Genomic DNA, 12,819 nt, shown 5'->3' with positions numbered 1-12,819 from the left:
CCCTGAAGCCTCCTGGAACCAAAAATGGGCTGTGGGGGATCCAGGAGACTTCAGGGAGGCCTGCTAGGCCCAAAATGGAGTGCCGGGGGGGGGGGGGATGCGCACGTGACCCCAACCCACCCGCTGTGCATGCCTAAGATGGAACTAGAACTCACCATCTCCTGGTGATTGGCGCAAAGGACCCAACCAGATTTCAAATCTAAGGCAGGACTAGAACTCACTGTCCCCTGGTGATTGGCCCAAAGTCACCCAGCCAGTTTTCATGTCTAAGGTGGAACTAGAACTCCCCATCTCCTGGTTATTGGCCCAAAGTCACCCAGCCAGCTTTCATCCCTAAGGCGCAACTAGAATTCTCCATCTCCTAATGACAAGCCATAAGTCACCCCGCTGGCTTTCATGCCTATAATGTGACTACAACTCACTGTCTCCTGGTTTCTAGCCTGTTCCCTCCAACACTGAATCAATCTCGGCAACCTCAAAATGAATGGACCTCAACTCCCAGAATCCTCCAACTAGAATTCCTCAACGAACAATGCACTAGACCAGGGGCGTCAAACTCAATTTCATTGACGGCTGCATCAGGCCGTGATTGACTTTGGGGGGCCCAGAGTGGGCATGGCCAGCTTGACATCACTCATGTTGGGGCACCAGTGGTGGCATGAGCACTCTACCAGAGAAAACGGGCTCCTGAGCTCCGTTTTCGGTTGCGGCGGCCTCCTGCAACCTTCTGCCAGCGGAAACGGCGCTCAAGAGAATCGTTCTCACTGGCAGAGGTACCGCAGGACGATCCTTCGCTGTTTCCAGGGTGGCCCCGCAGGTCAGATCTAAGCAATCTGTGGGCCGGATCCGGTCCCCAGGCCTTGGGTTTGACACCCCTGCACCAGTGGTGGGTTCCGGATCCCGTCGCAACCGGTACACTGCACACGAGGCCGGGCATCCTGGTCGGGCATGCAAGCTGCACGTGCATGCACACGCCACCACCCTGCGACAGCTGTTCAGCAGTCGTCACGCAGACCACACGCTGTGCACCCGTGCACAATTGGCAAGTTGCGTTATAAATGGCCATAGAACACGGGCAGACGGGTGAGCCAAACGAACCGCCGTACTGATACGGTGGCCACTGCTCCCGGCTACTACCGGTACGCCCGTACTGGGCCGTACCGGGCCGTACCACCCAGAACCCACTGCTGCCTTGCACTAGAAGAAACTGGAAATGAAAGTTTAAAAGTCTAAAATGTTGCTAAATCAACACCATTAAACCATGTTTTCCAACCTTTAGGAAGGTAGGTGGACTTCAATTCCCAGAATTCCCCAGCCAGTTGCCTTAGAGCAGGGGTCGGCAACCTTAAACACTCAAAGAGCCATTGGGACCCATTTCCCACAGAAAAGAAAACACCGGGAGCCACAGAGGTCCTAACCGGAAGCCCCCTGTTCAATTCTGGATCTGACCGGAAGTTCAGTCCCCCCACCATAGAGTCCTAGTACGCTCCTAGCGGGGCGTACTTTTCCCTCTACCTATCATAACCGAAAACCCTATCAATTGTGGAGACAACTGGAAAACCCTCCCCTTGCCATAGAGTCTTCTCCTGACGCACGGTGCTTCTCTCCCACCCCCACCACCGAAAGCTCCTCTCAAAATTGTGGCGCCGACCGGTGACGGAGCCACAGCAGAGGGAGGAAAGAGCCACATGTGGCTCCAGAGCCACAGTTGGCTGACCCCCCTGCCTTAGAGCTCCTAAAATTGAAAACCCAGTTGTACTAAACAACCGACCTGCAAATCAGAGAAGGACAGATCCCACTGGCTCCCTTTAGATTCCATCTCCGAAGAAATAAGGGAGTCGGCATCACTACTTACCTTGAGAAATTTGTAAAGAAGGAAAGTGAACCAGTTCGTAAGCATCTTCTCCGCCACCGATTCGGTCCTAGAAGGAAATGGAATGAGAGAGAAGGGGGGAAAAATTGCTAATATTTTCCTCCCGTTATCTTCCCTGGCTGATTGATGGATCGATGGATCGATGGATCCCTCTTATTTGCATGCTATCATAAAGAAAAAAGCTATTCTCAGAAGCTCACGCAAAATATGTATCAAGCTCCGAATAAAAATATAGACACAGCAATGCAACGAGAATGGAAAGAAAAGAAAACAGCATAATATCAAATGATGCGGATTTCTCAGCCATCCAGGTTGTCCCAAAGGTGCTTTTCTTAAAGAGGCAACTGGACATTCTTGGTTTTTCCTTGAAGACGTCTCGCTTCTCATCCAAGAAGCTTCTTCAGTTCTGACTGAAGGATTTATACTCCTTGCAGTCATTTATATTCGTGGAAATGGAGGCGCTCGCCCCCTGTTTGCGCAAGTAAGGAGGCTCGTGCACGCATGCATGCTCACTGGCTGTTTCCATGGCCCGGTTGCAAACCCTTCGCCCCTGCTTTAAAGGTCAAGTGTATATAAACAGAAAGCAACCCCCCCCACCCCCCTTGTAGCAGTGATGGTGTTACCCAGCATGGTCATTAAACATCTGCAAGAAAGCAACCAAGATCAGAGAGCATCAAGGAGCTCATAGTCCTCCTCCTCCTCCCTGCGAATCCCACTTCCCTTCTAGCACTGATGATATTCCCTAGTTTGGTCAAGAAACGTCTGTAAGCAAACCACCATGTTCAGACAGCACCTCCTCCTCTCCTCTTCCTCCTCCCCCTCTCTCCTGCTCCTCTCCTCTTCTTCCTCTTCCTCATCCTCTCCTCTTCCTCCTCCTCTCCTCTTCCTCCTTCACTTCATCATCTCATCTTCTTCCTCCTCCTCTCCTCTTCCTCCTCCTCTCCTCTCCCTCTCTTCCTCCTTCACTTCCTCCTCCCCTTTTCCTCCTCTCCTCTTTCTCTTCTTCCTCCTCCTCTTCTCTTCCTCCGCCTCTCCTCCTCTTCTCATCTCCCTACTCCTCCACTTCCTCCTCTCCTCTCCCTCCTCCTCCTCTACTCTTCCTCCTTCACTTCTCTCCTCTTCCTCCTCCTCTCCTCTCTCTTTCCTCCTTCACTTCCTCCTCTCCTCTTCCTCCTCCTCTCCTCCTCCTCTCATCTCCCTACTCCTCCACTTCCTCCTCTCCCTCCTCCTCCTCTACTCTTCCTCCTTCACTTCCTCCTCTCATCTTCTTCCTCCTTCACTTCTTCTCTTCCTCCTCCTCTCCTCTTCCTCCTCCTCTCCTCTCCCTCTCTTCACTTCCTCCTCTCCTCTCCCTCCTCCTCTTCGCAAACCCCACTTCCCCCTAGCAATGACGATGCTCCCTAGTTGAGTCATGAAACATCTACAAGAAAACCTCCCAGCCTCAGAGGACACTAAGCAAGGACCCCACAGTTCAACCCTGAGCTACAACGCTCTCCTCTCTTCTATTGAAATAGCTTTTTCAAGGGACCATGGAGGTCTTCTAGTCCAACCCCCTGCCTAGGCAGAAAACCCTACACCACTTCAGACAAATGGTTGTCCAGCATCTTCTTTAAAAACTTCCAGTGTTGGAGCATTCACAACTTCTGGAGGCAAGTCGTTCCACTAATTAAGATAGATAGATAGATAGATAGATAGATAGATAGATAGATAGATAATAGATAGATAGATAGATAGATAGATAGATAGATAGATAGATAGATAGATAGATAGATAGATGATAGATAGATAGATGATAGATAGATAGATGATAGATAGATAGATAGATAGATAGATAGATAGATAGATAGATAGATGATAGATAGATAGATAGATAGATAGATAGATAATACATAGAATAGAATAGAATAGAATAGAATAGAATAGAATAGAATAGAATAGAATAGAATAGAATAGAATAGAATAGAGTTAGAAGGGACCTTGGAGGTCTTCTAGTCCAACCCCCTGCCTAGGCAGGAAACCCTACACTGTTTCAGACAAATGGCTATCCAACATCTTCTTAAAAACTTCCAGCGTTGGAGCATTCACGACTTCTGGAGGCAACTTCTGTTCCACTGATTAATTATTGTAACTGATTAATTTTTCTAATGGATTAATTGTTTTTAATTTGATTTGAATTTCTGCTTCAATGATCAGGGCAGCCTCTTCAGATATTGGTCCTGCCCTCGCATCCAAGACTCTGCTATTTCCCGAACCATCCAGGGTTGATTCTGGGCTGGGGAAAGGCACCCAACCCTGTGGGGAGAGGGACCCTGGGCCAGGCTTACCTCCGGAGCAATAACTTGGGGTGGTTTTTGCTCTCTAGGTTCTTGTCAATCAGGTCGGCCAGGAGCTGCTTGAGGACATCCGTGGCATATTCCAGCTTGCTCTGCAGCACCGTCATAATGAGGGAGGCCACGTTGCCACGGTCCCGCATGGAGAAGCTGCGCTGGGACTCCAGGGTGCGGATGAAGGAGAGGAGGAAAGGCTTGTTGTTGATCAGCTGGGCGAAAAACTTGAGACCTTTCTCCACCCGGTCTTGACGATAGCCAGGAACCTGTTCCAAAACAGAAAGGATCCGGAATAAGAGAGTCGGAAGGGACCTTGGAGATCTTCTAGTCCAACCCCCCCCCCCCTTGCTCAAGCAGGAGAGCCTATACCTGTGATGTGAATCTACGGCATGCTCTGTGGGCATAAATGCCATCACCAGCTGCTCTTCTGTTTCTGGCGGGCACATGCGCATAGGGCATCTGGTGATGGAGCGTCAGAAAACGGCCTGAAAACAGTCCATAAATGCCCCCCCAAAAGGGTGTTTAGCCCATTTTCAGGCTGTTTTTCGGTCATTTTCAGCCCATTTTCAGGTTGTTATTCGGATATTTTCAAACTGTTTTTCAACCATTTTCAGGCCATTTTCAGGCTGTTTTTCTGCCATTTTCAGGCCATTTTCAGGTTGTTATTTCAAACTGTTTTTCAACCATTTTCAGGCTGTTTTTCTGCCATTTTCAGGCAGAAAATTTTTCAGGTTGTTATTTCAAACTGTTTTTCAACCATTTTCAAGCTGTTTTTCGGCCATTTTCACGCCATTTTCAAACTGTTTTTCAGCCATTTTCAAATTGTTATTCGGCCATTTTCAAACTGTTTTTCAGCCATTTTCAGGCCATTTTCAGGCTGTTTTTCGGCCATTTTCAGCCCATTTTCAGGTTGTTATTTCAAACTGTTTTTCAACCATTTTCAGGCTGTTTTTCTGCCATTTTCAGCCCATTTTCAGGTTGTTATTTCAAACTGTTTTTCAACCATTTTCAAGCTGTTTTGCGGCCATTTTCACGCCATTTTCAAACTGTTTTTCAGCCATTTTCAGATTGTTATTCAGCCATTTTCAAGCTGTTTTTCAGCCATTTTCAGGCCATTTTCAGGCTGTTTTTCAGCCATTTTCAGCCCATTTTCAAACTGTTTTTCAGCCATTTTCAGCCCATTTTCAAACTGTTTTTCAGGGCATTTTCAGGTTGTTTTTTGGCCATTTTCAAGCTGTTTTTCACACCATCTTCGGGCTGAAAAATGCCCCCCCCCCAAGCCTGAAAAAACCTGAAAAACACCCAAAAAGCAGTCTTGTGCATGCCAGCCAGCTGGTCTTTGGGTTTCTGGCACCCTGGCACGCGCTCATCCATGCGGATTCTGGTTTGGGTACTCGGTGCCGAAAAGGTTCGCCATCACAGGCCTAAACCATTTCAGATGAATGGCTGTCCAAACTCCTGACCCCTCTTCTCTCTGGCAGCCCCTCGAGTATGGGAAGACTGCTATCATGTCCCCCCTGGTCCTTCTCTTCATCAGGCGAGGGACATCTGCTTCCCTCAGTAGTTGATCATGATGGGATTAACAGAATAGCAGAGCTGGAAGGGACCTTGGAGGTCTTCTAGTCCAACCCCCTGCCTAGGCAGGAAACCCTATACCGTTTCAGACAAATGGACATCCAACGTCTTCTTAAAGCAGTGTTTCTCAACCTTGGCAACTTGAAGATGTCTGGACTTCAACTTCCAGAATTCCCCAGCCAGCGAATGCTGGCTGGGGAATTCTGGGAGTTGAAGTCCGGACATCTTCAAGTTGCCAAGGTTGAGAAACACTGTCTTAAAGACTTCCAGTGTTGGGGCATTCACAACTTCTGGAGGCAACTTCTGTTCCACTGGTTAATTGTTCTGACTGTCAGGAAATTTCTCCTCAGTTCTAAGTTGCTTCTCTCCTTGATTAGTTTCCACCCATTGCTTCTTGTTCTACACTCAGGTGCCTTGGAGAATAGCTTGACTCCCACTTCTCTGCGTAAGGTAAAGGTTCCCCTCACACATATGTGCTAGTCATTCCCGACTCTAGGGGGCGGTGCTAATCTCCCTTTCAAAGCCGAAGAGCCAGCGCTGTCCGAAGACGTCTCCGTGGTCATGTGGCCGGCATGACTAAACGCCGAAAGCGCATGGAACATTATTACCTTCCCACCAAACGTGATTCCTATTTTTCCACTTGCATTTTTTACCTGCTTTCGAACTGCTAGGTTGGCAGAAGCTGGGACAAGTAATGGGAGCTCACTCCGTTATGCAGCGCTAAGGATTCGAACCACCGAACTGCCGATCTTTCTGATCGACAAGCTCAGCGTCTTAGCCACCGCCTTAAAGTACAGCTGATTTCACCAGGCCTGGATCCTTCCTTACCCTTAAAACGTTTGACGGGAAAAGTTAAACCTGTTTAAAATTCTCCCCAGTTCACAGTTGCGTCATCTGAGCCAAGGTGGCGGAGTGGTTAAATGCAGCACTGCAGGCTACTTCAGCTGACTGCTAGTTCTGCAGTTCGGCTGTTCAAATCTCACCGGCTCAGGGTTGACTCAGCCTTCCATCCTTCCGAGGTGGGTAAAATGAGGACCCGGATTGTTGTTGGGGGCGATATGCTGACTCTGTAAACCGCTTAGAGAGGGCTGAAAGCCCTATGAAGCGGTATATAAGTCTAACTGCTATTGCTATTGCTATCTGTTGCACAGCAGTTGGTTAAGCTGGTTTTTTAAGGTTTTCCATGCCTCGGTTTCTTTTCCACCCCAAATTCTTACCTCCAGATCCCTGAGTACCGGATGATCTTCAATCCCGGGGAAGAGGACCCTCATGGTGTACGTCCGGTAATCCAGAAATGGTATTCCTGCCCCATCCAAGTCACTCGTCAGCTCATGGATATCCGTCTGGAGCTCTGCAAAAGCTGGGATTGGGAGGGGAGGAAGGGAGTGGATTTTTTTTTTTAAAGGAAGAATGAACCGTTCAAGGGAGAATAACAGGCAGTCCTCGATTTACAAACAGTTCACCTAGTTTGAAGTTTGAAGTTTTATTTTATTTATATGCCGCCCTATTCCCTAAAGGGACTCAGGGCGGCGAACAACTCAAATGGGAAGGGGCACATAGAAATACAAGACAGACATTTAAAATGACCAACAACCATACATGTCGAGAGGGGAAGGGAGCTCATCAACCCCAGGCCTGCCGGCACAGCCAGGTTTTAACGGCTTTTCAGAAAGCCGGGAGAGAGGTGAGGGTCCGAATCTCCGCGGGGAGTTCGTTCCAAAGGGCCGGAGCTGCCACAGAGAAGGCCCTCCCCCGGGTCGTAGCCAGATGGCATTGGCTGGTGGACGGAACCCGGAGGAGGCCGACCCTGTGCGATCTAATGGGTCTTTGGGAGGTAATTGGCAGCAGGCGGTCTCTCAAGTGACTGCTCGGTTACAACGTCACTGAAAAAAGTGACCATTTTTTTTCCACACTTCCGTCCGTGGCAACATCCCCATGGTCACATGATTAAACTTCAAGCAGTTGGCAACTGACTCATATTTATGACGGGCTGCAGTGTCCTGGGGTCATGGGATATCCCTTTGGTGACTGCTGATGAGCAAAATCAATGGCAAAAACCTGATTCACTCAACAACCGTGTGACTAACTTAACACCTGCAATGATTCGCTTAACAACTGTGGCATGAAAGGTCGTAAAATGAGGCAGAATTTCACTTAATAAATGTTTCTCGCTTAACAACATAAAGTTTGGCCTCAATTGCTGTCACAAGTTAAAGACTACCTGAATTTTTAATGCAGGTAGAAGATCCAAGATAGTGTATTGTATGGAGATCTGGCCAGAATTATCCAATTTAATAATTCACTGGTTGCATTCACACAGCATACTTAAAGATCCGAGGTGGCGCAGTGGTTAGGGTGCAGTGCTGCAGGCCACTTCAGCTGACTGTTATCTGCAGCTCAGCGGTTCTAATCTCACCGGCTCAAGGTTGACTCAGCCTTTCATCCTTCCGAGGTGGGTGAAATGAGGACCCAGACTGTGGGGGCGATATGCTGACTCTGTAAACCACTTAGAGAGGGCTGAAAGCCCTATGAAGCGGTATATAAGTCTAACTGCTATTGCTATTGCTATTAACCTAGTTCCTGAATGAACCAAGTTCAGGGCCAAAAACTTAAAAAATAACAAACAAACCAGATTGTTTTGCACAACCGACTCACTGGGAAAACAATCTAACCCTAGTGAGAACTATAGTAAATTACTTAATAGACTTTTATATGTATTTATGTATATATATATGTATATATACATACATACATATATATATATATATATACATACATACATACATACATACATACATACATACATACATACATATATATATATATATATATATATATATATATATATATATATATATATATATGTTGTTGTATTTGTGCTGATAAATAAATAAAGGGAGACTAGTATAGATCTATTTCAAGCTATTTAGCTCTCATCAGCTAGCCATACCCTTACTGGGATTCGAACCAATCCCAGTAAGGGTATGGCTAGCTGATGAGAGCTAAAAAGCTTGAAATAGATCTACACTAGTCTCCCTTTATTTATTTATCAGCACAAATACAACAAAATGTAACAAAAAGGCAACAGTAAAAATATTGGGTTTCTGCCTGGATGGTCTCTTGTGATGAGCCAAAGGACAGAGAATGGAAGTAGTGATCTTCCTCCCATATTTGGGCATACCGGGGGTTGTAAAAATCTAACATATAACAGTTGGGGAGCCCGCCCACGTTCCCAGCACCGGCGGTTGGGCGAGAGGCGCGGCCGCTCCCAGTAGCCGCCCCGTCGACGCGGAGCCCACCAGCGGCCAGGCAGATGAGGGCGAGGGGGCCGAGCCGGGCAGCTGAGCGCAGTAGGGGAGGCGGCTGGCCTCGCTGCCTTTGCCGCAGAGCAGAGCCGCCCTCCGTTAGGAGGCCAGCTATATATATTGATATATATTGATATATATCACAGTAATGATGTATTTTATTGTCTCTCATGTAATTTACAAACTTAAAAATGGGAGGTGAAAGGGCCTCATAAGTGGAATAGCCTAGGGCCTCTTTTCATCTAAATCCGGCCCCAAACAAGACTATGGGGTGTTGCAAACAAGCACCAAATGCAGTCATGTGACCCAGGAACACCATTGCGACTTCCAAGCTGACTCATGAATACCTTTTTCAAGGTCTGTTGTAACTCTGACCGGTTGCTAAGCGACCCGGTTGTAAGTCAAGGACTACAAGCAACCGAGCAGTTGTACAGGGGAATGGCCTTGCAAAAGGGACGAGGACCACACCAAGGAAACAATCGATACAGGTAGTCCTCGGCTTATGGCCACAACTGAGTCCGCTGCTAAGCGAGACAGCTACTAAGTGAATTTTGGCCCATTTCACAGCCACAGTTGCTAAGCGGACCACTGCAGTTATTAAGTTAGTAAGACGGTTGTTAAAGTGAATCCGGCTTCTCCATTCACTTTGCTTGCCAGAGCGGTCACAAAATGGGATCACGTGACCCCAGGAAAGGACCGCCGTCATAAATGCGAGTCCGTTGCCAAGCATCTGTTATTTTGATCGGGTGACCATGAGGATGCTGTTTCACACAACGGTGTGAAAACTGGCCGCAAGTTCCCTTTCGCGTCGTAACTTTCAATGGTCACTAAGTGAACTGTTGCTAGTCAAGGACTACCTGTAAAAGGGGGACGAAGGAAGGAAAAGGGACCCTCCCTAGTTTCTTAAGCTGTAAAGAAGGAGAGGGAAGAAAATATCCCTTTCAGACTTTCAGGATTCAATACAATAAAAGCACAATAGCAGAGTTGGAAGGGACCTTGGAGGTCTTCTAGTCCAACCCCCTGCCTAGCCAGGAAACCCTACACCATTTCAGACAAATCCAACATCTTCTTAAAGACTTCCAGTGTTGGGGCATTCAAACTTCTGGAGGCAACTTCTGTTCCACTGATTAATTGTTCTAAGGAAATTCCTCCTCAGTTCTAAGTTGCTTCTCTCCTGGATTAGTTTCCACCCATTGCTTTTTGTTCTACCCTCAGGTGCCTTGGAGAATAGTTTGACTCTCTCTTCTTTGGGGCATCCCTTGAGATATTGGAACGCTGCTATCATGTCTCCCCTAGTCCTTCATTTCATTAAACTAGACCTACCCAGTTCCTGCAACCGTTCTTCGTATGTTTGAGCCTCCAGTCCCCTAATCCTCTTTCTTGCTCTTCTCTGCACTCTTTCCAGAGTCTCCACATCTTTTCTACATCGTGGAGACCAAAACTGAATGCAAATATTCCAAGTGTGGCCTCACCAAGGCCTTATAAAGTGATATTAACCCTTCACGTTAACGTCACCTTACAATGGAGTAGAATTAGCTCAAACTGGGCGTGCTGCCTATCGGGACTACATCGCAGGGCTGTCAGCAGTTCAGCCTTTTTAATCTCTTGGGCTCATAATACCTTCCTTGCACTCCAGAGCCACCCGGGATTCCAGGTTGTCCATCTGCATCTGGAGCCTCTTGAGCGTGAGGTCGCTTTCCCGAGACTTCCGCTTGTAGGCGATCAGGACGGCCACGATGAAGATGATGAGCAGGCCGCCGGCCACGGCGATACTGACGATGGCGGGAAGGCTGAGCGGGCTGTCGGAGGAGATGTTCACCATGCCGGGGGAGAATTCCATGCCTCCGACACGAGCCTGCGGAGAGAGAGAGAGATAGAGACTAAGCCAGTGTTTCTCAACCATGGCTTGGTCCCTTTAAGAGGTGTTGGACTTCAACTCCCAGAATTCCCCAGCCGAAAAAAATCACTCGATCTCATGGTCTGCGCTGGCTGGAGAATCTTGGGAGTTGAAGTCCACTCCTCTTAAAGGAGCCAAGATTGAGGAAGTGTGTAGCAATCTATCTTGCTAAGTTAGTGGTGCCGTGGCCTAGCGAAGGGGAGCTCTCGCTTCACAATCAGGAGGCTGTGGGTTCGATCCTAGGTAGAGGCAGCTATTTCTCTCTCTGGGCACAATGGGAATATATCTGCTGAACAAAACTCTGCATCGGCAATAGGAAGGGCATCTGGCCAGTAAATACTCAGCTCTGTTTAGTTGCCATTCAGACTCCACCCCGCGAGGCTGTTAAAAGAAGATGAATCTATCTTGCTAAGCTCAAGACTCACTTCTAGCGTTCACTTCTCCTGGTGGAAGATGAAGTCACTAGATCTCATGGTCTTCTTGTGGAGGATAAAATCACACTCACACACACAAAACACCCTGGACAAAAATGTGTTTTTCTCTTTTACTCTTTTAAATTCGCATTTTTAAAAATCACACACACACACACAAAACACCCTGGACAAAAATGTGTTTTTCTCTTTTACTCTTTTAAATTCGCATTTTTAAAAATCACACACACACACACACACACACAACACCCTGGACAAAAATGTGTTTTTCTCTTTTACTCTTTTTAATTCACATTTTTAAATGTTATGGTCGAGTTTCCTTTTGTCTCTGCTAAGTTTTTTTTTTCCTTTGGGGTTTTGCATTTTAATCTTCTGAATGAAATAAAAATAGAGAAAGACGAAGTCACTAGTCCTCATAGTTCATGCCAGCTGGGGAATTCTGGGAGTTGAAGTTCATACCTTTTAAAGGGGCCAGGGTTGAGAAACACTGCACTGATCTCACTTGCTAAGCTCAAATCCCACCTCTACATTCTCTTCTCTTTGTGAAAGACAAAGTCACTAGTCCTCAAGGTCCATTCTGGTTGGAGAATTCTGGGAGTTGAAGTCCACACCTCTTAAAGGGGCCAAGGTTGAGAAACACTGCACTGATCTCACTTGCTAAGCTCAAATCCCACCTCTCCATTCTCTTCTCTTTGTGAAACACAAAGTCACTAGTCCTCAAGGTCTATGCTGATTGGAGAATTCTGGGAATTGAACTCCACACCCCTTAAAGGGGCCAAGGTTGAGAAACACTGCACTGATCTCACTTGCTAAGCTCAAGTCCCACTCTTCGCATTCTCTACTCCTTGTAAAAAATGAAGTCACTAGATCTCATGATTCAACGGGTGGACACAGGAGCCTTCCAGTTGAAATTTGAGGATCTAAAATACTGATATTGAGACGGATATTAAAAGTGAGGGTCTCTTCCCTTTACTAGTCACGTGGGAATAAGGGAGGAACAATAAATTATGCAAAATTTAAAATAAAACAGGATTTGCATCATTTGGCTCTCTCTGCATGACAACATCGCTCTCCAAGTTCCAAGGGACGATTGATTTTTTTGATTGATTCTTTTCAGGGTAAGTAAATCGCCTTGGCCCTGCAACATGCCGGCGGTATTCCTTACCGTGACTTTATGCCGTCCTGTAAGATTTGGGGATTCACACAACAGCTGGACATCGGAGACGGTGACCACACAGGGTTTCTCCCCAATCAGCACGGTGTAATTCAGCTTAGCGTTTCCTCCCGCCACCGGCGGGGTTAAGTTTTTCCCCTAGGCCAAGAGAAACCACATGGGTGGATGGTGAGATTGGCAGCATGTACATTTAATCAATTAATCAATAATAAACCAATTGATCAATAAGGGCTGGAT

General features: G+C 47.1%; 1 protein-coding gene across 1 annotated transcript in view; it reads right to left on the bottom strand.

Annotated features, from left to right (window-relative positions):
- PLXNA4 (plexin A4) overlaps window positions 1-12,819 on the bottom strand; it is a gene marked incomplete at its 5' end in the record, with an annotated part of 249,592 nt that overhangs the window by 66,722 nt on the left and 170,051 nt on the right. Inside the window, 5 exons of the mRNA XM_032221475.1 lie at window positions 1,856-1,922; window positions 4,198-4,466; window positions 6,993-7,135; window positions 10,701-10,935; window positions 12,574-12,720. Coding sequence (XP_032077366.1) covers window positions 1,856-1,922; window positions 4,198-4,466; window positions 6,993-7,135; window positions 10,701-10,935; window positions 12,574-12,720 — 861 coding nt within the window. The remainder of the gene's footprint in view (window positions 1-1,855; window positions 1,923-4,197; window positions 4,467-6,992; window positions 7,136-10,700; window positions 10,936-12,573; window positions 12,721-12,819) is intronic.

Source organism: Thamnophis elegans, chromosome 7 (assembly GCF_009769535.1).
Source record: "Thamnophis elegans isolate rThaEle1 chromosome 7, rThaEle1.pri, whole genome shotgun sequence".
Classification (NCBI taxonomy): Eukaryota; Metazoa; Chordata; class Lepidosauria; order Squamata; family Colubridae; genus Thamnophis; species Thamnophis elegans.
Note: the sequence above shows the minus strand (reverse complement) of the source record. Positions and strands in the feature narration are given on the sequence as shown.